The sequence below is a fragment of the Pipistrellus hanaki genome (genome assembly GCF_964339955.1).
Source record: "Pipistrellus hanaki genome assembly, chromosome: 3".
Taxonomy (NCBI): Eukaryota; Metazoa; Chordata; class Mammalia; order Chiroptera; family Vespertilionidae; genus Pipistrellus; species Pipistrellus hanaki.
In genome coordinates this window covers 1,361,119-1,387,808 of record NC_140505.1, presented here as the reverse complement: position 1 = coordinate 1,387,808, position 26,690 = coordinate 1,361,119, and the positions used below count along the sequence as shown (strand labels likewise).

The 26,690-nt window shown below is 65.8% G+C and overlaps 2 protein-coding genes across 8 annotated transcripts in view; both read left to right on the top strand.

Moving 5' to 3' along the window:
* ARHGEF10 (Rho guanine nucleotide exchange factor 10) overlaps positions 1 to 13,112 on the top strand; it is a 60,950-nt gene extending 47,838 nt beyond the window's left edge. For all 7 annotated transcript variants that reach the window (XM_084878325.1, XM_084878324.1, XM_084878326.1 and 4 more), the window contains 10 exons: positions 367 to 494; positions 950 to 1,050; positions 1,873 to 1,994; positions 2,358 to 2,444; positions 4,054 to 4,286; positions 4,965 to 5,122; positions 7,363 to 7,505; positions 9,361 to 9,535; positions 10,324 to 10,446; positions 12,175 to 13,112. In XM_084878325.1, the coding sequence (XP_084734451.1) occupies positions 367 to 494; positions 950 to 1,050; positions 1,873 to 1,994; positions 2,358 to 2,444; positions 4,054 to 4,286; positions 4,965 to 5,122; positions 7,363 to 7,505; positions 9,361 to 9,535; positions 10,324 to 10,446; positions 12,175 to 12,650 (1,746 nt within the window). In that variant the 3' untranslated portion in view covers positions 12,651 to 13,112. The remainder of the gene's footprint in view (positions 1 to 366; positions 495 to 949; positions 1,051 to 1,872; positions 1,995 to 2,357; positions 2,445 to 4,053; positions 4,287 to 4,964; positions 5,123 to 7,362; positions 7,506 to 9,360; positions 9,536 to 10,323; positions 10,447 to 12,174) is intronic.
* Positions 13,113 to 18,828: 5,716 nt separating this feature from the next.
* The window catches only part of MYOM2 (myomesin 2), a 49,921-nt gene continuing 42,059 nt past the window's right edge, over positions 18,829 to 26,690 (top strand). Inside the window, exons 1-3 of the mRNA XM_084878319.1 lie at positions 18,829 to 19,495; positions 23,676 to 23,794; positions 25,969 to 26,151. Coding sequence (XP_084734445.1) covers positions 23,688 to 23,794; positions 25,969 to 26,151 — 290 coding nt within the window. The 5' untranslated portion in view covers positions 18,829 to 19,495; positions 23,676 to 23,687. The remainder of the gene's footprint in view (positions 19,496 to 23,675; positions 23,795 to 25,968; positions 26,152 to 26,690) is intronic.

The following is a 26,690-nucleotide window of genomic DNA, read 5'->3' as shown; positions in this document are numbered from 1 at the left end:
GTGAGCTTGATCCCCAGAGTGGGGCGTGCAGGAGCAGCTGACCAATAATTCCTTCTCATCGTTGATATTTCTCTCTTTCCCCTTCTCCCTTCCTCTCTGAGTTAAATACAAATATATTTTTAAAAAATACTCAGAGATGCATGGAACAGGCTCAAATCTCAGAGGAGAAACAGGGAGGGTGGGAAGGTGGGAGAGAGCAACGAAGACCTCTTGTGCACATGTGCATGGCCCACAGGCACGGGGACAGGGTGAGGGCCGGGGCGGGGGGCAGAGGGGGCACAGGGGTGGGGTCAGGGCGGGGGGCAGAGGGGCCTCTGTCACACCACCCGCAGAGAAGATTAAAAGGGAAATGCCGTGCCCGCCCAGAACCTGAACCAGGCCGTGGCCCACGACTGGGCGTCGGGGCTGCAGCGGCTGGTCCTGCGGAAGGAGGAGGAGATCCGCGCGGCCGACTGCTGCCGGCTGCAGCTGCAGCTCCCGGGCAAGCAGGACAGGTGAGCGCCCGCGGCCGGGCACGGGGCTACGGGCACTGGGCGATGGGCACGGGGGGACGGGGACGGGGAGGACGGGGACAGGGAGGACGGGCACAGGGGGACGGGCACGGGGGGACGGGCACGGGGGGACGGGCACGGGGGGACAGGCACCGGGGGGACGGGGACAGGGCAACGGGCACGGGGAGGACGGGCACGGGGGGACGGGGACAGGGCGATGGGCACGGGGGGACGGGCACGGGGGGACGGGCACAGGGGGACGGGCACGGGGGGACGGGCACAGGGAGGACGGGCACGGGGGGACGGGCACAGGGCGATGGGCACGGGGGGACGGGCACGGGGGGACGGGCACGGGGGGACGGGCACGGGGGGACGGGCACGGGGGGACGGGCACGGGGGGGGGGACGGGCACAGGGACCCGGGCACTGAGGCCCCAGACCTGAGCCCTCCGCCCGCAGGTCCGGGCGGCCCACCTTCTTCACGGCCGTGTTCAGCACCTTCTCGCCCGCCTGCAAGGAGTCCTGGCTCAGCAGCCTGCAGATGGCCAAACTCGCGCTGGGTAAGGCGGTGCCCAGGCCAGGCGTGTCCCCAGACAAGGCGTGTCTCCTAGGAGAGGCGTGTCCCCAGACAAGGCGTGTCCCAGACCAGACATGTCTCCTAGGAGAGGTGTGTCCCCTAGACCAGGCGTGTCCCCTAGACCAGGCATGTCCCCTAGACCAGGCGTGTCCTCTAGGTGAGGCGTGCCCCCAGACCCAGCGGGTCCTAGCTCCCTGCTTCAGACAAAATAAGTGCCCGAGAGACAGATAGTCCGGTGGGGGAGGAGGCCCTGGACCATGGCCATACATCCCTCTGAGAAAGGCTTTTGTTTTGTTTTTTAAAGATATGTTTTTATTGATGTCAGAGAGGAAGAGAGAGAGAGAGAGAGAGAGAGAGAGAGAGAGAGAGGGAGAAGCATGGATCGGCTGCCTCGTGCAAGCCCCCCACTGGGGATGGAGGTCACAACCTGGGCATGTGACCTTGACCAAGAATCAAACCCTGACCTGGTTCATAGGTCAACACTCACCCCTTGAGCCACGCAGGCCAGGCCCCCTAAGCATGTGTTTAAGCAAAGGCTCACCAGCAGGAGGGAGGGTCGCCCAGCAGGAGGGAGGGTCGCCCAGCAGGAGGGAGGGTCACCCAGCAGAAGGGAGGGTCACACAGCAGGAGAGAGGCTCACCCAGAGGAGGGTCACCCAGCAGGAAGGAGGCTCACCCAGCAGGAGGGAGGGTCACCCAGCAGGAGGGAGGGTCACCCAGCAGGAGGGAGGGGCGCCCCGGCGGAGAGGGGGTCCCGCTCCGGAATGAGGGGAGCCCTCTTCTCACCCTCGCCCCTCCCCGCACAGAGGAGGACAACCACCTGGGCTGGTTCTGCGTGGAGGACGACGGCAACCAGGTCCCCAAGGACCGGCACCCGCTGCTCCTGGCGCACATGCCTGTGCCCGTGGCCAGGCAGCAGGAGCTCAAGGTGCCGTCGGGGCCCCGTCCCGCTGGGGGGGGGGTCTTCTCGCCCCGTTAGGGAGGGGATGGGGGCTCATCACCCTGCGGGGGGAGTGAGGGACGGGGCGGGGCGGGGGGCAGTCCAATGCTGAGTGCTGGGTCCCCGGTCAGCGGGGTCACTCCCGCTCTGGGGTCAGCAGTCGGGCCCACGCGGGATCCCCTGGTCCGAAGCTGTGCCCGCCGTGTGTGGCACTGGGTGCTGGGGTGTGGAGCCGGGTGCACCCACCCGTGGATGCTGTGCCACGTGGGACCACGGCCTGGGCCTCTGGCTCAGGGAGCCTGCCTTTGTGAGACCCGCCCGCCGCCCCCGCTCACCGCCCCTCTCCCTCAGATGGAGTGTGCCGTCTACACCCCCGAGCCCCACCCCGGCCGCGCGGGCCGGCCGGACCCCCCCGGCGCAGCCCGGGGCTTCCTGTGGGTGAGTGCCCCGCGTCCACGCGCGCGGGCGGCCTGCGGTGGGAGGGGCCGGAACCGCAGGCCTGGGTGCCCCGTGGAGCCGTGGCTCCCGGCCGTGTCTGACCGTGGGCGTCCCCGCGGCCTGGCCCAGCCCTCCGGGCCTCCGGGCGCTGCGGGCTCTCGGGAGGACGATGCTTCTCTCCTCCCTGAAGCTGCGGTCACACGGTGCGGGGACAGCCGCTTCACTCACAGACTCTTAGGCAGAGTCAGCGGCTTCACCCACAGACCCGCCCGGATCTCTCGTCCTCGGTGTTCAGTGCGTGGGTCCCCCCGCCCCCGCCCCCAGCCTGCCAGGTCCTGCTGGCTCTCTGCTGGACACAGCAGTGGAAGGCCTTCGTGCGAAGGAGACGCGGCCTGTGGTTGTGCCGTGTGGCAGCGGCGTTCCGGTCGGTGCATGGGAGGCGCCCTGTGCCCCTGAGCACCCAGCGTCCTCGGGCGCCGTCCCAGAAGGCCGGCCGCTGGCCGAGCCCTTCGCTCCGCGGGAGACGGACAGGCAGGCGTGGCCCTCGGGGTGAGGGCGTTAGGAGGAGTTCTCCGAGAGCGGGGCCTGCAGCTGGGGCTGCCTTCCTCTCCCGCCCCCTGGTCTCCTGTCCCGGCTCCCCACCCCCCCGCCCCAGAACCGGCCGGTGACGTGCCTGTCCCCGAAAGGCTGTGGAGCAGGAAGCCGTCCCTGGCAGGAAACGCAGGAAGCAGCACAGGCGTCACCGCATCCCAAACCGGGAGAGGGAAGCCGTCCATGCAGCACAGCACCCCCTCTCCCTTTCCGTCCGCTCTTGTCCAACGAGGCCTGACTCTGTCCCACTGAACAGCAGCTGCATTTCCGTTCATGTCGGGAGGGCCACGGGTCGGGCAGCAGGCCAGCGTGGGCAGGGCCACGGCACCGCCAGGTAGACGCTGTGGCCACCTGGGGCCTGCTTATGACTTCCCCCCTCTTTTAAAAATCCTTTTATTGATGTCAGAGAGGAAGGGAGGGCGGAGAGAGAAACATCCCTGATGAGAGCACCATGGATCGGCTGCCTCCTGCACACCCCCCACTGGGGATGGAGCCGCAACCCAGGCCTGTGCCCTGACCCGGAATCGAACCGTGACCTCCTGGCTCGTAGGTCGATGCTCAGCCCCTGAGCCACGCCGGCCGGTGCTTCCCTCTCTGAGCAGCTTTCCTAGTTAAACGGCGGTGAGGTTCCCTAAAGTTGGAATCAGTCTGCTTCATGTGACTTTACGCTGTGTGTGAACATCCTTGTTCAGAGTGAGGGGTGTGGTTTCCAAAGCACAGGAGATAGGATTAAAACATAAAAACTCTGTTCTTGTTATCCACATTAAGAGAAAAACGACCTACTTTTTAAAAAACAAATCTTTATTGTTGAACACATTAGGTATGCCCTCCAGGCCCCCACTGACCCCTCCGCCCGCCCCCGGCCCGGCCTTCCCGCCCGATTGTGGAAAAACCACCTCGTTAATACGGGAAAGCGGGCTCTGTGAGCGGGCGGCTCCGGGCGCTGCCCTGGTCCCCGTGGTCAGTGCCGGTCCCGCGGGCTGGGCTGTGGGTGCCTCACGCCCTGTTCTCCCCCCAGATTGGCAGCTGTGCGGGCCAGATGGGCCAGGTCGCCATCGTCTCCCTCCACGACGCCACGCCCAAGGTCATCGAGTGCTTCAACGTGGAGTCCCGCATCCTGTGCATGGTGCACCTGCCCGCCGGGCACGGCCCCCCGTCCGGCCCCGCCCTCGAGCCCAGGGCCACGGCTGGGGCCACCGCGGGCACCGCGCCGGGCGTGCCCACCGTCTGCCTGGGCACCGAGGAAGGGAGGTGGGTGCCCCCGGCCCCCGGCCCGGCCCTGGGCCCTGATCACAGTTCCCCTGCGGGTCCTCGTCCCTTCGCGGGGCCAGGGTGAGGCCGCGGTCACGCCCGTCGGTGAGGCGTGTGCGGGAAGTGGAGGCGGTGCGGGTCCCGCGTGTTTGGGGACAGACAGCCACAGTCTGTGTGGTCACGGACGCCCACGGACACGCCTCAGGGAAGGCTGACGTGGCTCCTGATGCGAATTCCCCACCCACATGGGAGGGACTGGCTTCTTTGTAGCCCAATATTTCTCCTCTGCTTTATTTTTTGAAAGATTTTTGTTGATTTCAGAGAGGAAACAAGAGATAGAGAGATAGGTCTCCTAATGAAGAGAGAGAATAACTGATCAGCTGCCTCCCGCACGCCCCACCCTGGGGATCGAGCCCACAACCCAGGCCTGTGCCCTGACCGAGAATTGAACGGTGACTTCCTGGTTCATAGGTTGATGCTCATCCACTGAGCCACGCCGGCCGGGTTAAATTTCTCCTTTAAAATGGCAGAGAGAGGCCGGCGTGGCGGAGTCTGTAGACACGGCTCGCGTTTCCGGAGGAGGGGGTGGGCGTCCGTGGAGAGCTGGGCCCGGCCGCGGCCCTGTGTGGGCTCCGTCCGCGCGGCCGGCGGCGGCTCACGCTCGCCCTCCGCCCCCAGCATCTCCGTCTACAAGAGTAGCCCGGGCGCCAAGAAGGTGCGGCTGCAGCAGTTCTCGGCGCCCGACAAGGCCGCGGTGCTGAGCCTGGCCTGCTCGCCGCACAGCCTGTACGCTGGCCTGGTGGACGGGGCCGTGGCCGTCTACGCCAGGGCTCAAGGTACGGGCCACGCGGGCGGGTGGCTGCACGGCCGATGCCACAGGCGGGCACGGGGTCCGGGGGCTGGGAGTCCGGGTCCGGCCGCTGCTGCCTGCAGAGGGCGCAGTCCCTGTGGCTCACGGCCCCTGGTGCTCCCGTCTCCTCCTGTTCCTGTAAGGCGGCGGGGCGGGGGGGGCGGCGGGGGGGATGACGACGACACACACACACACACACACACACACACACGTCTGGCCTGCGGGCCATAGAAGCCCCCTGGAATCATTTGGTCTGGCCCTACCACGTTATCGGGGTGAGTTAATTAAATGTGTGACCACACAGAGCAGCTCATTTTTAAGTTGGTCACTTTGTATGGCCTGTGAATCTATACATTATTAAAAAGGGTAATACGCTAATTAGTCCGACTGGATGTCTTTCGGACAGCCTTCCTGACAAAGCCAGGGCCCGGGCGAAGCCACTGGGAGTCCCAGGTGCCTGTGGCCGGCCAGAGGGAGGGAAGCCTGGGTCTCAGGTGCAGGGGCCAAGGCAGAGGCAGTTAGAGGCGATCAGGCCAGCAGGGGAGCAGTTAGGGGTGATCAGGCCTGCAGGGGGGCAGTTAGGAGCAATCAGGCCAGCAGGGGGAGCAGATAGGGGTGATCAGGCCAGCAGGGGAGCAGTTAGGGGTGATCAGGCCAGCAGGGGAGCAGTTAGGGGTGATCAGGCCAGCAGGGGAGCAGTTAGGGGTGATCAGGCCAGCAGGGGAGCAGTTAGGGGTGATCAGGCCAGCAGGCAGGCAAGTGGTTAGAAGCAAGCGGTTCCAGATTGCAGGAGGGATGTTCCAGTAGTCAGACATCACCTGAGGAGTTCTGGATTGCAGAGGGTATAGGTCGGGCTGAGGGGACTCCCCCCGCCCCCGCCCACACACAAACAAATTTCGTGCACTGGGCCTCCAGTGATGTTATAAATACCCACATGGCCCTTAGCAGAACAAAGGTTCCCTCCTGCCTGGCTCAGTGGTTGAGTGCCGACCTAGCAACCAGGAGGTCACAGTTCGATTCCAGGTCGGGCATGCCCTAGTTTTGGGCTCCATCCCCAGCAGGAGGCAGCCAATCGATGATACTGTTTCACCATTGCTGTTTCCATCCTTTGCTCCCTCTCTGCTCCTCTCTCTGAAATCAATAAATTATATTTTATTGAGGAAGGGAGAGGGAGCGAGAGAGAGAAACATCTGTGATGATGAGACTTGATGGGCTGCCTCCTGCACGCCCCCGGCTGGGGTTCGAGGCCACAACCGGGGCAGGTGCCCTGACGGGGAATCGAACCCTGACCTCCTGGTTCCCAGGTCGATGCTGAACCCTGGAGCCACGCAGCCCGGCTGAAGGGATTTTTATTGTTCTTCACGCTGTCTCACCACACCCGGGTGAGGCACCTCCTTGCGGTCTCTGCAGTGTACTGAAGCCGGAACACTCACTGTGTCCTGGGTTTCAGCCCTGAAGCAAGTCCTTCATTTTCCGTGGAGATGTGTTTTCTCCCCATAATACAGTCCATACCAATGCATATTTTTAAATAAAAGCAGGAATGGGGGTGTTTAAACATTTTCTGGATTATGTTGGGTACAGTTCCCCTTACGATGACTGAGTCACGTCATACATATGTGATTATTGTAAACTAGAGGCCCGGTGCATGAAATTCCTGCACAGGCAGGATGGTTAGGCCACCAGGACCGATCAGGTTCCCGCCTCCCTGCCTCCCTGCCTCCCTCTTCCCTCGCCACCGCTGGTCACCGCCATGTTCCACACCGTCCACTGGCGGTCAGCGCAGGTCATAGTGAGCCATCGACCTCCCGTTCTCCCGGTCAGACTCCCAGGGGACACTGTGTGCCAGGCTTTTACACACACAGGCGGTGGTCTTTGTGGATCGCCTGTCTGCCAGGCCTGTGCTGGCTTTTCATTGCATTATCGTCCCTTCTCACCACAGCCCTTAAGGCACGTGGCAGCACTGTCCCCCTCTGCTGAGGCGGGAGCTGAGGCTGAGGGCGATAACGTGTCTGGGACACACCAAGGGCTGTGCGGGGTGGGCACGGCCAGCTGTCCAGGTTGCCGTGACAACGGTGCCCACCAGGGACTTGAGACCTCAGGGTCCCCTGAGCGGCGGGCCAGGGCGGACACTTAGGCTCTGCTCATTAGGACCGTCCGGACCCTTCCCCCGCCCCGTGCACGGCTCGCCGCCCGTGAGTGAAACTAGCAGACACACTTCCTTTCCAGACGGGTCCTGGGACCCGGAGCCCCGGAGGGTGATCAAGCTGGGCGTGCTGCCCGTGCGGAGCCTGCTGGCAGCCGAGGACACGCTGTGGGCGGCCTCGGGGGGCCAGGTGTCCGTCATCGGCCTGGAGACGCTCGCCGTGGAGGTGAGCGGTGGGAGCGGCTGTGCCGAGGGGGTGCCCCCGGGGGGTCCCGGCTCCACCGCCTCCCGCCCCCATCGCCCCCCCGGGGGGTCCCGGCTCCACCGCCTCCCGCCCCCATCGCCCCCCGGGGGGTCCGCCCCCATCGCCCCCCCGGGGGGTCCCGGCTCCACCGCCTCCCGCCCCCATCGCCCCCCGGGGGTCCCGCCCCCATCGCCTCCCGGGGGGTCCCGCCCCCATCGCCCCCCCGGGGGTCCCGGCCCCATCGCCTCCCCGGGGGGTCCCGCCCCCATCGCCTCCCGAGGGGTCCCGCCCCCATCGCCTCCCGGGGGGTCCCGCCCCCATCGCCTCCCCGGGTGGTCCCTGCCCCATCGCCTCCCGGCCCCATCGTCCCCCCCGGGGGGTCCCGGCTCCACCGCCTCCCCGGGGGGTCCCGCCCCCATCGCCCCCCCGGGGGGTCCGCCCCCATCACCCCCCCGGGGGTCCCGCCCCCATCACCCCCCCCGGGGGTCCCGGCCCATCGCCCCCCCCGGGGGGTCCCGGCCCCACCGCCTCCCCTGAATTAAAGATTGGGGAAACACGTGCTCGTGTGCTGCCTCTGGGGCTGGGAGCATATGTTCTCAGAATAGGAGAAGTCTTCCTGAGCTGCAAACAGAGAGACCGGCTAACAGACCTGGTCACCGAGGCCCGGTGATGTTTAGCGGGGCCTCAGTGATCAGATCTGTGCAATGGGGACAAGCCTGCCTTCTCGGGTGGTTTTGTGGGTTAAGGAGGTTTTTAAAAAAGTCCCTACCAGCCAGCCCCCTGGGGGGGTGCGGCCGGCTGTCCCCGTCTTCGGCAGCACCGAGCGTCTCTGGCAGCACTGAGCGCCCAGCCCGGGTGCTGGGCCGTCGGGTTGTCCGAGCCCAGGGGTGGGCGGGGTCCTCCAGCCGTGCACAGCGTCCTGGGTTCGGGCGGGAGGGTCTCCTCTCCCACCTCCCGGGCTCCGCCGGGCTCATGTGACGCCCCTAAAACGCCCTGGACGCGCCCGGCTCCGGGCTGACCGGCGCCTCTGGTCCCGGCCGCTGTGGCCCCGCAGCCCGGCCTGTAGCGGGCGGTCCCGGGGCCTCACCGGGCGGAGGGAGACAGGACGGAGGGAGACGGACAGAGGGAGAGGGACGGAGGGAGAGGGACGGAGGGAGACAGGATGGAGGGAGACGGAATGAGGGAGAGGGACGGAGGGAGACAGGACGGAGGGAGAGGGACGGAGGGAGACAGGATGGAGGGAGACAGGATGGAGGGAGACAGGACGGAGGGAGACAGGACGGAGGGAGACAGGACGGAGGGAGACAGGACGGAGGGAGACAGGACGGAGGGAGAGGGACGGAGGGAGACGGACGGAGGGAGAGGGACGGAGGGAGAGGGACGGAGGGAGACAGGATGGAGGGAGACGGACAGAGGGAGACGGACAGAGGGAGACGGACTGAGGGAGAGGGACGGAGGGAGACAGGACGGAGGGAGAGGGACGGAGGGAGACAGGACGGAGGGAGAGGGACGGAGGGAGACAGGACGGAGGGAGACAGTCAGAGAGAGATGGACTGAGGGAGAGGGACGGAGGGAGAGGGACGGAGGGAGACAGGACGGAGGTCCCTGCTCTGCCCGGAGGGAGGTGGACGAGGTGAAGGAGCCGCTGAGGCTGAGGAGGCCTCTCCCCCTGAGAACGGAGTCCTTGCAGAGCTGGCCCAGGCCCGCAGGCAGACGGGCCCTCACAGGCACCCAGCCACGCCCCATGCTCCCCCAGGCCTCGGGCCATGGCCTCGGGCGGCAGGACAGAGACGCCGGCCCTGCCCGCGATGCCCGCCCACGCCTCTCCCCCCGGCAGAGCCAGCTGGAGGCGCACCAGGAGGAGGGCATGGTGGTCTCGCACATGGCCATCGCCGGCGTGGGCATCTGGATCGCCTTCACCGCCGGGTCCACGCTGCGCCTCTTCCACACGGAGACCCTCAAGCACCTGCAGGACATCAACATCGCCACGCCGGTGCACCACCTGCTGCCAGGTACGGTCCCCCAGGCGGAGGGGGATGGAGACGGGGCGGGGGGCGTGGAGAGGGGAGCGGGGTGGAGAGGAGGGTGGGGGCGGAGCTGGGCTTAGCCTGTCTCGGTTTCGTGTGGGCCTGTCCTGTCAGGACAAGGACCCTGCGTTGCCAGGCGGCCTCTGGATTGGTGGAGTCAGATCCAGGGCTACTGTGCAGCCACCCATCCAGAGGGGGACTCTCAGCATTAACTCCCGGGCTGGGCCCCGGGCAAGGCCTGCAGCGGAGCCAGAGGAGGGAGACTCCCTGGGGGGCCCTCAGGGTCACAGGCGGCACCTCCCTCCCTGGGCATGTGTGAACGTGCATGTGGGTGAGCCATATGTGTTCATACGTGTGTGTTCATATATGAGTGCATGTGTGCCCGCATGAATATGTATGTGCACAGAGGTATATGCATGTGTGCGTGTGTACGTGTGTGTGTGTGTGTGCGTGTGTGTGTGTGTGTGTGCGTGTGTGTGCGTGTGTGTGTGTACGTACGCCTCAGGACTCCTTGCTTGCTAACAGAGTACATGGTGCAGGGATGACCTGTGGCGTTTGCGTTGCCCGGAGGGTGCCAGCGGAGCGAGGCGGAGGGCGGGGCCCAGCGGGCTCTGCGGAGGGGCTGCCGGGACACGCTCCCAGGGCCGTGGGCGGGGTGCGGGTGGTCGGAGCTCCCTCTCAGTGCCCCCTGGAGGCTGGCCGTGGACACGGCTCCGGGGTCAGGCCCGTCACGGCTCAGCACGCCGGCCGCCCGGCCGCCCTCCCGTCCGCAGGGCACCAGCGGCTCTCGGTGACCAGCCTGCTCGTCGGCCACGGCCTGCTGATGGTGGGCACCAGCCTGGGGCTCCTGGTGGCGCTGCCCGTCCCCCGCCTGCAGGGCGTCCCCAAAGTGACAGGTGAGCCGACGCTCCGCCCTCGCCCGCAGCTGCCCCTCACGTGCCGGGCTCAGGGTGCGGGGGGCTGTGCGAGTGTTCCAGACCTCCGTCTTCCCTCCCGCCGCGAAGGAGCGTGTGCTGTGATTGTGTGTTAGAGCACGCAGGTCCTTACACCGCGTGCACACGCTTCCCCGGCGGCCTGGTTTCTGAGCTGCGTCCCGTCCCGCGTGTGGCCGGCCCTCGCTCAGTGCCGGGCGGTGGCCCGGGCTCCGTGCCTCACGGTCATCCCCCGGTCCCGGGTCCCGGGTCCGGTGCGGCGCCTCTGCGGCGTGGCACAGCTCCCGGGGGGGAGTGTCGGGCGTGGCGTCGCGGGAGGAGGGTGCAAGCCGCTCGCTCAGTCACCAGGTGAGGCTCAGGCCCCTCCCCCGCCCCCTCCGCGTCCCCGCGTCCCTGATGGGCGGCTCTGAGTTTCCCGCTGTCCCTTGAGGAGAGGCCGCTGGCCACGGCCAGGGACCTGTAATGAGCCGTCGGCCTGGTCACCAGGGACACAGGTGGGCCCGCAGACCTGGCTCAGCCGAGGCACGTGGCGGCAGGGACGCGGGTCCCGGGCCAGCCCCCCCCTCCCCGGGGAGCCCTCCAGGACGGCCGGGGGAGTCGGCGTGCAGGGCCCGGCTTCAGAGAAAGGCCTGGAACGTGGATCCATCACGGTCTAAGGGAAAGTCCTCCCAGAACTAAAGCCGCGGGAGCCTGCCTCCGCCTCACACCCTTCTGTAATGAGGACGGCAGGAAGGCGGGCGTCTTGTCCCTGAAGCCGACACGTTTCAGATGCATCATGCTCCATCCGGACTTGGGGAGCTGTGTCTCCTTAGGGCCCGGGGAAATAACTGTTTTATTGCTTTAAAAGCGCCACTTCGGCCCGGCCAGTGTGGCTCAGTGGTTGGGCACCAACCCATGAACCAAGAGGCCACAGGTTTGATTCCCTCCCAGGACACAGACCCCGGTTGTGGGCTCGATTCCCACTGGGGGTGTGCAGGAGGCAGCTGATTGACAATTCTCTCTCATCATAGGTGTTTTCTCTTTCTCCCTCTCCCTTGCTCTCTCTGTCTCTAAAATCAATATTAATAAAAGGGTAATACGCTAATTAGACCATGAGACCTTCCAGATGTCCTTCCAGACAAAGCCATGGTGGCGGGGCTGAGGCAGAAGCAGTTAAGGGTGATCAGGCCAGGAGGGGAGGGCAGGTGGGGGTGATCAGGCTGGTGGGGGGTTGGGCGACAGGGTACAGTTGGGGGCAAGCAGGCCAGCAGGCAGAGTGGTTAGGGGGATCAAGCAGGCAGGCCGGTGAGCGGTTAGGAGCCAGTAGTCCCACATTGCCAGGGGGAATGTCCGACTGCCGGTTTAGGCCCGATCCCATAGGGGCCCCAGATTGGAGAGGATACAGGCCAGGCTGAGGGCCACCCCCCCCCCCCCGCCCTATGCATGAATTCCGTGCACCGGGCCACAGGTAAAAAAATGAAAGCACGAGATACTAGAACCGACACTGTTGACCAAACCCATCCCCGTGCTCCCGGCCGCCATGCTGAAGCCCCCGAGAGCCTCCCCTGGGAGCTGTTTTAACCGTCACTGTCGCTCAGGCCGCAGGGTCCGTGCAGGACGTTGTTGGGGGACATGGAGACAGGGGTGGGCCCCGCCGCTGTCCCCCCGCCCCCCGCCTCCCCCCCGGCCACAGTGCACCCTCTCTCCCCGCAGGCCGAGGCATGGTCTCCTACCACGCGCACCACGGCCCCGTCAGGTTCCTGGTCATGGCCGCCGCCGCGCCCAGCACCGACAGGGACATGGCGGGGGACAGCCCGCCGCCCGGCCCGGAGCCCCCCGAGGAGGCCCAGGGGGGCGCCGCCCCCAGCGAGGGCCCCGAGGCCGCCGTGTGGCTGGGGGGCTCGCCGGGCCCCGGGCCGCTCAGGAGCGAGCCCGCGGGAACGGGAACGGCGGGGCCGGCGGGGGCCCCGGAGCCCCGGCCCCAGGACAGCCTCCTGCAGGACCTGCTGCGCCACCCCAGCGCCCCGCCCGGCGGAGGCCGCCGCGCCCGCAGGCCCAGGGTCAGCTCGGTGCTGGTGGCCTGCGGGGGCCAGGGCCACCGGCGGGTGGGCAGGCGGCCCCGGCAGCAGCGGCCGGAGGAGCCGGCCTCCTCCCTCATGGTCTGGCAGATCCCCCTGCTGCTCGCGTGACACGGACGGCCAGGCCTGCACCGACGGGACAGCTCACACGGCTTCGGGAGAAACGTGCAATATCGCGGGGAGGGGGCGTCCCGCCTTCTTCCTGCCGAGAGGCGGACCGGCGAGAAGGCAGGAGACGAGGCTCTGGGGCTCCCCACGCTCCCCCGCCCCCCACCCCGGCCGGCGCCTCCCTCCCTCCCTCCGCCCTTCCCACCCGCCACTTGGGGGCCTTGCGGGCTGAGCTCCTCGGACTCACAGCCCTCGCCAGGCCTTCGCTCAGCGTTGCTGCTTATTTATGTCTGTGTCTTCCTTCCGGGGTGGAGCCTGTGATGGTGACGGAAGCCGGGGGCGGGGTGTCACTGGCTTTCCGACGTGAGCGGGTGTCCCTGAGGGGCGTCAGGCGCCCGCTGTACGTGTTAACAAAGTAGTATTTTTATATTGCATTTTTCTATTAAAGTTAACGGCTAATTCTCAGCGAACGTGTTATATGGAACGCTGCCTAGATGGCGTTTGCTTTGGACCAAAACGCCTGTCCAATCCACGGCCTGGCGTCCAAGGCCGTCTCCCAGCAGGAGCAGGGGGACCCCCCCCACCTCCCCCGTCTTCTCAGCGCCCGGCCCCTGTCCACACGGAGCCAGTGCGGCCAGCGGTGCCCGTGGGGAGGACGCGGGCAGGGCCGTCCCGCCTTCCCGGAGCCGGGCGGCCTGTCCTCCCCATGACGACACATCCCTCTCTCTGCTCCTGTCGGAGGCCTTCCCTCGCCGAACCCCTCTCCCAGGGCCAGCTGTGTCCCCCCCTCCGGACACCCCCCTCTCGGCTGGACACCGAGGCCCCTCCGTGCCGCCGGCCTCGCAGCTGCGGGTCCGCCCAGGCCGGTCCCTGCCGCCTCCCGCCCGCGAAGGCCTCGGAGCGGGAGCTGCGCCGGCCTGCTTCTCTGAGCACACGGCGGCTCCAGTGCTCCCCGAAAACCTGCCCGGCCCAGCGGGACGGCTCCCCCAAACCTGAGCAGGGACGGCATCCTGGGGCTCAGTACAACCTAGGAAACAGTTTCTCCGCCCCCCTCCCCCCGGGGTGGGACAGCACCTGACACCGTCTGATGAGCTGGACACGGGTTTCCTGGGAACAGAGGTCGGGTCAGGTTCCTCTTCCAGCGTCTGGCGGCCCAGCGGCTGCCGCGTTCACAAGTGTTTGCTCTGAAAACGGGGCCTGTGGTATGTGGTTCCAGGGTCGCCCCACGATGGTGAGGCCACCGCTGTGCTCGGAGCTCAGTGTGAGGGACTGGGGTCTGTGGGGAGCAGTGGGTGGCTCACTGGGGAGGGGAGGGGCCTGCAGGGTGTGGGAGCAGCGGGCGGGCTCACGGGCCAGTGCTTCCTGGTCCTGAGGCCGCCGGGCAGGGCAGCCGCCCCCACCAGGAGCCGGACGCGCGGGAACCCCCGGAGGCCGGGGCTGGGCCCTGGCAGGCTCTCCGCGCCCGGCGGGGATGGCTGTGCTTCCTCCGGCTGTTTGTCCCCCGTTCCCGCTTCCTGTCCCGAAGGACACCGAGCAGGACCCCCTCCCGGAGCCTCTGTGCACAGGTGTCCCTCTTGCTGGTCACACGGCCCAGAGGGACAGGGCCTGCTGTCTCCTGCCTGCCGCAGACAGAGGCCCTTTCTCCCGCTGACCTCGCCCTGGCGGGCCAGTTCCCTGCGTTCCCGCCCCGCTGGCGGGGCGAGGAGGGAGCGGGGAGTCCCGGCGCCCTCTGCTGCCGAGCGGGGGCACTGCAGCGGGCCGAGGTGCCCAGCACTTCCTCCTGTGTCAGGATCAGTGGAAGGTCCCTCACTGCTCACCGCTTTCTCAGGAGAAGGTCTGGGGCCCAGTAACCGAGGGGAGACGCATGTCTGGAACGGAGCCACACACCTGCTCACTGCCGTTTGACAGACACCTGAGCATCGCGCCCCGCGCGGACACAGACAATCACGTGCATGTGTGTGTGCGCGGACACAGACAATCACACACACACACACACACGTGCACACACACACCTGGTTTTTGAACATTTAAAAATAATATTAATTTTTTTCCAGTTAGAATTGAGGTTCAGTGTAATGTCAGGTGCACAGCCCCGTGATGGGCGTCTATCCGCCCAGGACATTCTCCCGTTGGCTTTGAGGGGCGTGGGGGGGAGAGGGAAAGCAGAGAGACACCCACGTGAGAGGGGCACACGGATGGGTGCCCCCTGCCTGCGCCCGACGGCCGGGCACCGAGGACGTGCCCTTGACCAGAATCCAACCTGTGACCCTGCGGTCCGAGGGCTGAAGCTCTACCCACTGAGCAAGACGGCTGCAGCACCAGTAGCTGTTCTTGCCGGCACAGTGTGTGGCCCCCTCCGGGCTCGTAAGCCCTTAAGCACGTGGGCCGGGGTCCTGTCGGCACGGCGCTGGGGCCCTGGCCCACGCCGGGCCCTGCCCAGCCGCAGACCCACCTGCCGGCCGTGCCTCCCGGCTCGGCTCGGGAGGGAAGCTGCCACAGCGGGGCTTAAGCGAGGATCCTCTAATCCGGCCTCATTTACAGCCGGAGGCCGGGCGGCGGGGCCGGTGCCGGGTCACGGAGCCCTGCCCAGCCGAGCAGCCGGAGCCTGGCCTGGCGGGCGCTCGAGGACACCGGGGAGATAAACCGCCGCTAATTGAGGCCGGATCTGTCAGCGCAGCTGCAAATAGCGCCAAGGGCAAAGCCGTCCGCGCAGGCATACCCGCGGCCTCTGCTGAGCCTGGTGCTGCCGGCACTGAGCGAGGCACGGGCGGCCCCGGGCGCCACGCTGAGCCCGTCACGGCCACCGCAGGGCGTGGGAGAGCAGGCACGGCCCGGGGGAGGGCTCAGGTTCCACACACACACACACACACACACACACACACACACACACACGATCACCCCGGGGGAGAGCAGGCACGGCCCGGGGGAGGGCTCAGGTTCCACACACACACACACACACACACACACACACACACAGAGTCACACACACACATACACACACACGATCACCCCGGGGGAGAGCAGGCCACGGCCCGGGGGAGGGCTCAGGTTCCACACACACACACACACACACACACACACACACACACACGATCACACTGGGGGAGAGCAGGGCTCAGTTCCACACACACACACACACACACACACACACACACACGATCACCCGGGGGAGAGCAGGCACGGCCCGGGGGAGGGCTCAGGTTCCACACACACACACACACACACACACAATCACACACACGATCACCCCGGGGGAGAGCAGGCACGGCCCGGGGGAGGGCTCAGGTTCCACACACACACACACACACGATCACACTGGGGGAGAGCAGGGCTCAGGTTCCACACACACACACACACACACACACACACACACAGAGTCACACACACACATACACACACACGATCACCCCGGGGGAGAGCAGGCCACGGCCCGGGGGAGGGCTCAGGTTCCACACACACACACACACACGATCACACTGGGGGAGAGCAGGCCTCAGGTTACACACACACACACATACACGATCACACTGGGGGAGAGCAGGGCTCAGGTTCCACACACACACACATACACGATCACACTGGGGGAGAGCAGGGCTCAGGTTCCACACACACACACACACACACACACACACACACACAGAGTCACACACACACATACACACACACGATCACCCCGGGGGAGAGCAGGCCACGGCCCGGGGGAGGGCTCAGGTTCCACACACACACACACACACACACACACACACACGATCACCCCGGGGGAGAGCAGGCCACGGCCCGGGGGAGGGCTCAGGTTCCACACACACACACACACACGATCACACTGGGGGAGAGCAGGGCTCAGGTTCCACACACACACACATACACGATCACACTGGGGGAGAGCAGGGCTCAGGTTCCACACACACACACATACACGATCACACTGGGGGAGAGCAGGGCTCAGGTTCCACACACACACACACACACACACACACACACACACGATCACACTGGGGGAGAGCAGGGCTCAGGTTCCACACACACACACACACACACACACACACACGATCACACTGGGGGAGAGCAGGGCTCAGGTTCCACACACACACACATACACGATCACACTGGGGGAGAGCAGGGCTCAGGTTCCACACACACACACACACACACACACACACAGAGTCACACACACACATACACACACACGATCACCCCGGGGGAGAGCAGGCCTCGGCCCGGGGGCAGGGCTCAGATTACACACACACAGTCACACACACACACAATCACACACACACACACACACACAAACACACACACACACACAATCACACACACACACATACACGATCACCCGGGGGAGAGCAGGCCTCGGCCCGGGGGCAGGGCTCAGATTACACACACACACACACACAATCACACACACACACACACGATCACACTGGGGGAGAGCAGGGCTCAGGTTCCACACACACACACACACACACACACACACACGATCACCCCGGGGGAGAGCAGGCCACGGCCCGGGGGGAGGACTCAGATTACACACACACACACACACACACACAATCACACACACACATACATGATCACACTGGGGGAGAGCAGGGCTCAGGTTCCACACACACACACACACACACACACACACACACACACACACGATCACCCCGGGGGGAGAGCAGGCCACGGCCCGGGGGGAGGGCTCAGATTACACACACACAGTCACACAGTCACACACACACACACACAATCACACACACACACACACACACACACACAGTCACACACAGTCACACACACACACACACACACACACACACACACACGATCACACCGGGGGAGAGCAGGCCTCGGCCCGGGGGCAGGGCTCAGATTACACACACACAGTCACACACACACATACACAGTCACACCGGGGGACACATTGCGCCCACGTCCTCAGGTGGAGGAACCGGCGGCCTCTCCCCAGCGCCCTCCTCCCACGAGGCCCCTGGCTTCCTCTCGGCGAAGACCCTCGGCACCGCTCAGGTCCGATAAGCTGCGAGTCCAGAGGACCCTCTCCCCTGTGTGGCCCCGTGGCCCGGCACGTGGCTCCCAGCACCGGCCCTGGCTGGTCCACGAGGCCATGTCCACAGCACAGGGAGCCTGCCCTGCGCGGTGCTGCGTGGCCGCCGTGGCCGCCGTGGCTGTGTGGCCGCCGTGGCCAACGTGGCCGCCGTGGCTGCCAGGCTCTGGACGTGTTTGGAGTCACAGACCCTGGGAGCGCTCCGGCTCCGGTCCAGACGCGCCGGGTGACCGGGCACCGGGGTGTGTGGGGGTAACTGCTCTCACCGCCCCGGCTCTCGCTGGCGGTCAGGGAGGCGAGGCACAGGGCTTTGCTTTATTGGTTCAGAGAGATGCCAGCTGGGGGCGGTGGGAGCCCCTGGGGGTAGTTTGAATCCTCACCTGAGGATGTTCTTTCCCATTTATTTTTATTTTTATTTTTATTTTTAGAGAGAGTGGGAGGGAGGGAGGTGGGAGGAGAAAGAGAAACATCGATGTGAGGGACACACACCGATGGGCTGCCTCCCGCACATGAGCCGACGGGGGCCAGGGATTGAGTCTGCAACCACGGTACGTGCCCTTGGCTGGGAATCGAACGATTGAAGTTTCTTCTGAGAGCCACGTTTTTTAAACCTAAACTTTTTCCAACGCCACTTCTTCAACACAGGCTCGCCCAGGCCGTGGACTTTTGTGGAAGAGCCACCCTCCAGGGGCCAAAGAGCCGCCTGTGGATCGCGAGCCGCAGTTTGCCGACCACGGGTGTAAGCGATTCACTCGTCAGCCTGCACCGCTGGCTCTGGCCGAGCTTCGGATGCTCACGCCACAGGCACACGGCGGGGTGCGGGCTCCCAGGACCCAACACACGTTATTTCTCCAGCTCCGGCCACACACGTGCCCGGCCGCTGCTATTACAGAGGCTTTGCAGGGGAGCACGGAGCCGGCCACAGGCCCAGGGCCAGCCGCGCGGTGCCAGGCGGTGTTATTTATATTTGCACATGTGCTGGGCAGGGCGGACGCCCGGCCGCTGCGGGGGGCAGGGAGGGGTGAGGCGGTGCACAGCGTCCGTCTGAGGCAATAACTATAAATAAGACGGCGCTGCCCGGGCGTGGCTCCCTCGGGCCGGCCTCGCTAAGTCCACCGGAGGAAACCGGGCGGCTGTTGAAAGGAAAGCAGACAAAACTCACTAGTAGCCACGGAGGCCCCCTCCCAGCCCTTGGGTGCCGGTGGCCCTGGTCACCATGGTGACCGGGTGAGCCTCTGTGTGTCCCTCTGTGTGTCTGTCCCCCTGTGGGTCCCCCTGTGCCCGGGAGCCGTCCCTCGACCGGACGGGAGGAGGCTGAGCTTACGTGGGAAGGGGGCGGAATGCCCTCTGGGCGCCAGCAGAGCCGCCCGTCCCGGGGAGAGGGGAGCCCCTGTGAGGCCCCTTTTCCATGGATTTCCCTCCAGAACAGCCGTGTCCGCCCAGCCCGGCTGTGATTTACGTCCCTGTCACTGTGGGCGAGAAGCCCTGTGTCTATATATGGCAGGTCCTTGGCCATAAATGGGGCGGGACAGGCTCTGCCCAGACGCCGGGCACTGCTTCCTAAGCTGGGCACTGTGTCCTGAGCCGGGCACTGCCGTCCTGAGCCGGGCGCTGCCATCCTGAGCCGGGCACTGCCGTCCTGAGCCGGACTCGGCCGTCCTGAGCCGGACTCTGCCGTCCTGAGCCGGGCACTGCCGTCCTGAGGCGGACTCGGCCGTCCTGAGCCGGACTCTCCTGAGCTGGGCTGGGCTTTGCATCCTCAGCAGGGCACTGCTTCCCCTTGCACCGTCCTGCCCTCTCGGTGAGTGTCCTCCTTCCCCTCCTGGTCTCGCCTTTCGGGGGACGGGGCCTCGTACCAGGCTGGGTGCCCCCAGCTTCCCGGGACCGGGTTCAGGTGGAGACCAGTTAACCTGCCCGGCCCCGAGGGCTGAGTTTCTGGGTCAGATGTTAACATCGTCCGTATTTCCCGTCTGGTTGTGTCTGCTGTTAGTGTCCCCGAGTCTCTCCCTGCACCCCACGGGGACCCGGATCTGGAGCCCCACAAGGTCCCCAGTCCGTGCACTGAGGTTGGAGGCTGGGGTCTCAGAAGGAAAGGGCTTGTGACGAGGGTGCAGGCGGGAAAAGGGGGGTTGAAATCGGATGTTTTCCTAAGACGGTGGTCGGCAAACCATGGCTCATGAGCCACAGGCGGCTCTTTGGCCCCTGGAGGGTGGCTCTTCCACAAAATGCCACGGCCTGGGTGAGTCTGTTTTGAAGAAGTGGCGTTAGAAGTTTAAGTTTAAAAAATGTGGCTCTCCAAAGAAATGTCAATCGTTGTGCTGTTGGTATATTTGGCTCTGTGGACTGAGGAGTTTGCCGACCACGGGCCTAAGAGACCACGGAGCTGGGTGTCTGCCGGCCCAGACGGCAGCCAGGGGACGCGGGGTGGGACAGGTGCCACCCTGGTGTGTCCGCGCCCGGAGCGACCGCTGGCTGCCGGCTCTGCCGCGGGGTCACCACAGAGGTCAGCTCAGTGCCCGGAGCCGGCTCCTGGTCATGCTCCGGAGCCGGAGGGGGGTCCCTGCACCCGAGGGCTGGGGGCAGCGAGGGCCGGGGGTGGGGGGTGGAGGGGGGGTGTGGGGAGCAGCGAGGGTGGGAGTGGAGTGCAGGGAAAGGGGTGCGGGGAGTGGGGTGCGGGGAGAGGGGTGCGGGGAGAGGGGCGTGGTCAGTGGGTTGCGGGGAGAGGAGCGTGGGGAGCGGCCAGGCCTCCGCCCTCCCTCCTGGCCTCGGTCCTCTGAGCAGGGGCCAGCCATCGAGGAACAGGTGACGCAGAGAGACTCAGGGACGGGCCTGGGATCCGGTGCCAGGCTCTGCAGATGCGGACGCTGCGGGAGGCTGCCCCCGCGCCCCCCCCCCCCCGCCCGGGGCAGTGGGAGGGGTCACAGAGCCCGTCTGCTTTCGTCCTGCCATTTGTGGACTGCCTGGTCTGAGTGCCTGGGTCTGAGCCTGAGCGGTGACAGCCTCCTGGGCAGGTGCCCTGCTCCAAGGTGACTTGGGGGGGGGGGATGCAGAGTGGGGGGAGCTGCCAGAGCGCACAGCGCCCTCCCCGGGCGGCACGGCCGATGCTGTGAGAGCCATTTGCTCTGCCGGGCTCGGGAGGAGCGTACAGTACAGCCACAGGTTGCAGGTTCGATTTTTGATGGTGCGGTTTCAGCCCCGGTCAGGGTGCATATGGGGGGCACCGACTGATGCCCCTCCCTCCCTCCCCAAACCAGTGAACACCTCTCCTGGTCACTCTGTGCTCCGTCCTCTGTCCTCGGGGGAATTAGTCTGGAGAAGCTTTGGGGCAGCAGCTCCCATAAGTGACTGAGGAGCTGGTGGTGCTGGGGCCCAGGGCCGGTTACCTGGGGCTGGTTACCCAGGGGTCTGGTTACCTGGTTACCCGGGGGCCTGGTTCCCTGGGGGCCTGGTTACCTGGTTACCTGGGGGCCTGGTTCCCTGGGGGCCTTGTTACCTGGTTACCTGGGGGCCTGGTTACCTGGGGCCTGGTTACCTGAGGGCCTGGTTACCTGGGGCCTGGTTACCTAGGGCCTGGTTACCTGAGGGCCTGGTTACCTGGTTCCCTGGGGCCTGGTTACCTGGTTAGCTGGGGGCTGGTTATCTAAGGACCTGGTTACCTAGTTCCCCGGGGGCCTGGTTCCCTGGGGCCTGGTTCCCTGGGGGCCTGGTTACCTGGTTAGCTGGGGGCTGGTTATCTAGGGACCTGGTTACCTAGTTCCCCGGGGGCCTGGTTCCCCGGGGCCTGGTTACCTGGTTACCTAGTTTCCCGGGGGCCTGGTTCCCCGGGGCCTGTTTCCCTGGGGTCTGGTTCCCCGGGGCTTGGTTACCTGGTTACCTGGGGGCTGGTTATCTAGGGACCTGGTTACCTAGTTCCCCGGGGGCCTGGTTCCCTGGGGCCTGGTTCCCCGGGGCCTGGTTACCTGGTTAGCTGGGGGCTGGTTATCTAGGGACCTGGTTACCTAGTTCCCCGGGGGCCTGGTTCCCCGGGGCCTGGTTACCTGGTTACCTAGTTTCCCGGGGGCCTGGTTCCCCGGGGCCTGGTTCCCTGGGGTCTGGTTCCCCGGGGCCTGGTTACCTGGTTAGCTGGGGGCTGGTTATCTAGGAACCTGGTTACCTAGTTCCCTGGGGGCCTGGTTACCTGGGGGCCTGGTTACCTGGGGGCTGGTTATCTAGGGACCTGGTTACCTAGTTCCCTGGGGGCCTGGTTCCCTGGGGCCTGGTTCCCCGGGGCCTGGTTACCTGGTTAGCTGGGGGCTGGTTATCTAGGGACCTGGTTACCTAGTTCCCTGGGGGCCTGGTTACCTGGGGGCCTGGTTACCTGGGGGCTGGTTATCTAGGGACCTGGTTACCTAGTTCCCTGGGGGCCTGGTTCCCTGGGGCCTGGTTCCCCGGGGCCTGGTTACCTGGTTAGCTGGGGGCTGGTTATCTAGGGACCTGGTTACCTAGTTCCCTGGGAGCCTGGTTCCCTGGGGCCTGGTTCCCTGGGGCCTGGTTACCTGGTTACCTGGGGGCCTGGTTCCCTGGGGCCTGGTTCCCCGGGGCCTGGTTACCTGGTTAGCTGGGGGCTGGTTATCTAGGGACCTGGTTACCTAGTTCCCTGGGAGCCTGGTTCCCTGGGGCCTGGTTCCCTGGGGCCTGGTTACCTGGTTACCTGGGGGCCTGGTTCCCTGGGGCCTGGTTCCCCGGGGCCTGGTTACCTGGTTAGCTGGGGGCTGGTTATCTAGGGACCTGGTTACCTAGTTCCCCGGGGGCCTGGTTACCTGGGAGAGGCCGCCCGCAGGTCCCGTGAACCCCCGGTTCTGGGAGAACAGCTGAGTTGGGTGTGGACTTGGGTGTCTCGGTGGCCGGTGTGTGTCTCGGAAATGCAGCAGGCGCTGCGTTGACATGCTTCCTGAGAGTGAGTCCCTTCTCGGCCGTGGGAACGGGTCCGGGCGTCCTCACAGGAGGGGTGAGGCCTCGGCGTGTCACAGACGCGCCTTCCCGGGAGGATGTGAGGAGGAGAGGACAGGCTCCGGCTTCCCGTCGCTGCCACAAACGCCAAACGTGCGGCCACGCCGGGGCGGGGAGTGGGGGTGGGGAGGGGGGGAGTTCTCACCTCTGAGTCCTCCCAGGTCCGGTGGAGAGCCGGGCCCGACAGGCTGCGGTCAGCCATGGGACCGCGGGCGACCTTGGTGCCTCTGGTGCTGGGTGGCCAGTGCTCTCGAAGGCGTGTGGCCTGACCGGGGCCACTGCCCACACAGCCCGTTTCTGAAGGGACAGGAGCCCCATTTCTCGGCAAAGCCGGCCGCGGCCGGGCCCCGGGCCCCCGGGCTGTGGGCGGGAGTGGCCCGCCGGCAGAGCTGTGGGAGGACATGGCAGTGTCGGAGGTCACTCTCCTTGGATGACGGGGTGCGTTCTGGCGGCTGCTGGGCCCCAACCCCCTTTTCTTTCTAACGCCGCAAGTCGTCCGTACACAGCGGGTCCGGTCCATCCCGGGGTCCCTCCTGAGGGCTGTGACTCCAGGGCGGCGGCTCCGGCCTCTGCTGGGCCCACGGAGCCCGCTTCCCGGGGCTGGTCTCCTGCCGGGGGCCTCGGGGGCACCGGGCAGTCCGAGAGGCGAGGGGCGAGGGCCGGCACTCCCAGGTGGCCGAGGTGTTCTCAGCTGCTGGTCCTGCCGTGTGGCGGCCTTGGGCGTGACATTGGTGAAAGCCGGCGAGGGCAGGGGCGTGGAGGACCGGGGGGGGGGGGGGCGTGGAGGACGGGGGCGTGGAGGACCGGGGGCGAGGAGGACCGGGGGCGTGGAGGACCGGTCGGGATTATTCAGGCGTGTACCCTCCATCCCTCCCGCCCCGCGGGTGTTGCTGATGGACCTGATTCCCCTTTGCCGTGTGCTTGGCGGCGGCGCTGGGAGCCGGTGGACTCTGCCCGGGAAGGGCTCACGTGCGGTCCCTCTCCGTTCGCAGGTGAACGCCAGGATGTCGCTGGTCACCCTGCCTTTCTACCAGCGGAGGCACAAGCACTTCGACCAGTCGTACCGCAACGTGCAGACCCGGTACCTCATGAATGAATACGCAGCCAAGCTGTGAGCGGATTCACGGATTGGACCAGGGCGGGGGGGTGGGGGGGGTGTGTGTGCACCAGGGGGAGGAGGAGGAACCCTTTCCTGCCGAGGCCAGGGGGCATTTACACCGCCTACGGCCACACAGAATTATCCACTTAGAAACCACCTGCTCCCTTTGGCCAAACACTGAACAAACTCACCCCACGCCTTGGCAGGGCCGGGCCCGAGGACTGCAGCCTCATGTGGCCCTCAGACTGGGCGTTCCCCACCCGCCTCAGACACGTAGAACTTGAATTATGGGCGTCCCCGTTCAAATGCAGGAGCTTCGCCTGCTCCCCTGGAGCCCGGAGGGACGTGACTGGGGAGGGTCACGGTGGCCATGATCCCCGAGGCCCATCTTCAGGGCCAGAGGGGGATGTGGCTCATCTCTGGGCAGGGAACGATGTGTGGAGTGCTACTGGCATCCGGGTGGACCCTGGTAGAACTCGCTAGGCCTGCTAGATCCTGGTAGGTCCTGGTGGACCCTGGTAGATCCTGGTGGACCCTGTAGATCCTGGTGGACCCTGTAGATCCTGGTAGATCCTGGTGGACCCTGTAGTTCCTGGTGGACCCTGTAGTTCCTGGTGGACCCTGTAAATCCTGGTAGGTCCTGGTGGACCCTGGTAGATCCTGGTGGACCCTGTAGATCCTTGTGGACCCTGTAGATCCTTGTGGACCCTGTAGATTCTGGTGGACCCTGTAGATCATGGTAGATTCTGGTGGATCCTGGTGGATCTTGGTAGATCCTGGTGGACCCTGTAGTTGGTAGATCCCGGTGGACCCTGGTGGATCCCAGTGGACCCTGGTAGATCCTGGTGGATCCTGGTAGATCCTGGTAGACCTCGGTGAACCCTAGTGGATCTGATAGATCCTGATGGATCCTGGTGGAGCCTGGTAGATCCTAGTGGATCCTGGTATACTGGCTCTGACCCTGGGTTAGATCAGAAGGGGTGGGGACTTTTTAAGGAAGTGTTCATTGACTTTATCCTTCTTCATGCATCTTCCAGATCAGGAGTTTAAAAGCCACCAAAAACTAAGGGCGGCGGGAGGGAAGGCAGTGGGGAGACCCAGCGGCAGAGAGATTATGGGATGGCAGAGTGGCGATGGGTGGGAACCGCTGCACCAGCAGCAAATGGAACAAGAAGTGAAGTGACTGTGTCAGAGGCGGGGTCAGGCCCAGTGTCCTCTGGGAGTTTCTGAGGTCCAGCACCCTCCGGGCCCAGCTCCCGCCCCGGGGACGGCACGTGGGCAGCCGGGGCCCAGTGGGAGGCTGGGCTGCGAGGAGAGCTGCTGGTGTTGGACATTCCTGGCGCGTGTCGCCGCACCTATATTTAGAACCGCCTGGGGTCCTCGCGTCCCGTTGCTGTCCCCATAGCAACAAAGGCAAACACCCGCTCCGGCCGGCCGCCTCCGGGCCTGGCGTCCGCGGATATATATAACCCTGGTGCCCGGCCAGGCCGTGGCACAGGCGGATATATATGATCCTGGTGCCCGGCCAGGCCGTGGCACAGGCGGATATATATGATCCTGGTGCCCGGCCAGGCCGTGGCACAGGCGGATATATATGATCCTGGTGCCCGGCCAGGCTGTGGCACAGGCGGATATATATGATCCTGGTGCCCGGCCAGGCCGTGGCACAGGCGGATATATATGATCCTGGTGCCCGGCCAGGCTGTGGCACAGGCGGATATATATGATCCTGGTGCCCGGCCAGGCCGTGGCACAGGCGGATATATATGATCCTGGTGCCCGGCCAGGCTGTGGCACAGGCGGCCCCGGGCAGGGCGGTGGTGGGGGAGCTCCGGTCCCTGAGTGGGGGAGCCGGGTGCAGAGGGATGTAGGTGTGCGTGTGTGCATGCATTTATATGCATGTACATAGCACGTGTGCACACGTGTACGTGTGAGTCTATGCACACAGTGTGTACGTAAGCACACACATCTGTGAGTGCACACACAAGAGTGTATGTACATATGCATGTGAGAACGCACACACATGCACTCACTTGCATAACTCAACACACAAAGGTAATGTACAGGCATGCACGTTCATGTGTGTACATCACCGTGTATGTGTGTGCAAGAGTGTGCATGTGTGTGTGTTTCCAGCGTGGTGTGGTGGGCGGGAAGAGCGGTTCCCTCACTCTCCGCCTTCGCAGGAGCTCGTCCTCCCGGTCCTCCCGGTCCTCCTCCCAGCAGTCCCGCAGCGAGCAGACCCAGGCGACCTCCCAGCGAGCGGCCGGCCAGCGGCTGCTGGCCCAGGGCTCCGTGTGCCGGCTCTGCGCCAAGAGGCTGAGCTCCGAGCAGGAGGAGAGCGAGCACGAGCATGAGAGCAAGAGGAGGTACACCGGCCCCGCAGGCCGGGCTGGGCGCAGGCCCCTGACTAGACAGGGCCCCTCACATACCCGGCCCGGGACAGCCCTCCCCTCCCCGCCCGGGACAGCCCTCACCTCCCCGCCCGGGACAGCCCTCACCTCCCCGCCCCCCCCCCCCCCCCGGGACAGCCCTCACCTCCCCGCCCCCCCCCCCCCCGGACAGCCCTCACCTCCCCGCCCGGGACAGCCCTCACCTCCCCGCCCGGACAGCCCTCACCTCCCCGCCCGGGACAGCCCTCCCCTCCCCGGACAGCCCTCCCTCCCCGGACAGCCCTCACCTCCCCGGACAGCCCTCACCTCCCCGCCCGGGACAGCCCTCACCTCCCCGGACAGCCCTCACCTCCCCGCCCGGGACAGCCCTCACCTCCCCGGACAGCCCTCACCTCCCCGGACAGCCCTCACCTCCCCGGACAGCCCTCACCTCCCCGGACAGCCCTCCCCTCCCCGGACAGCCCTCACCTCCCCGCCCGCCCGGGACAGCCCTCACCTCCCCGCCCGGGACAGCC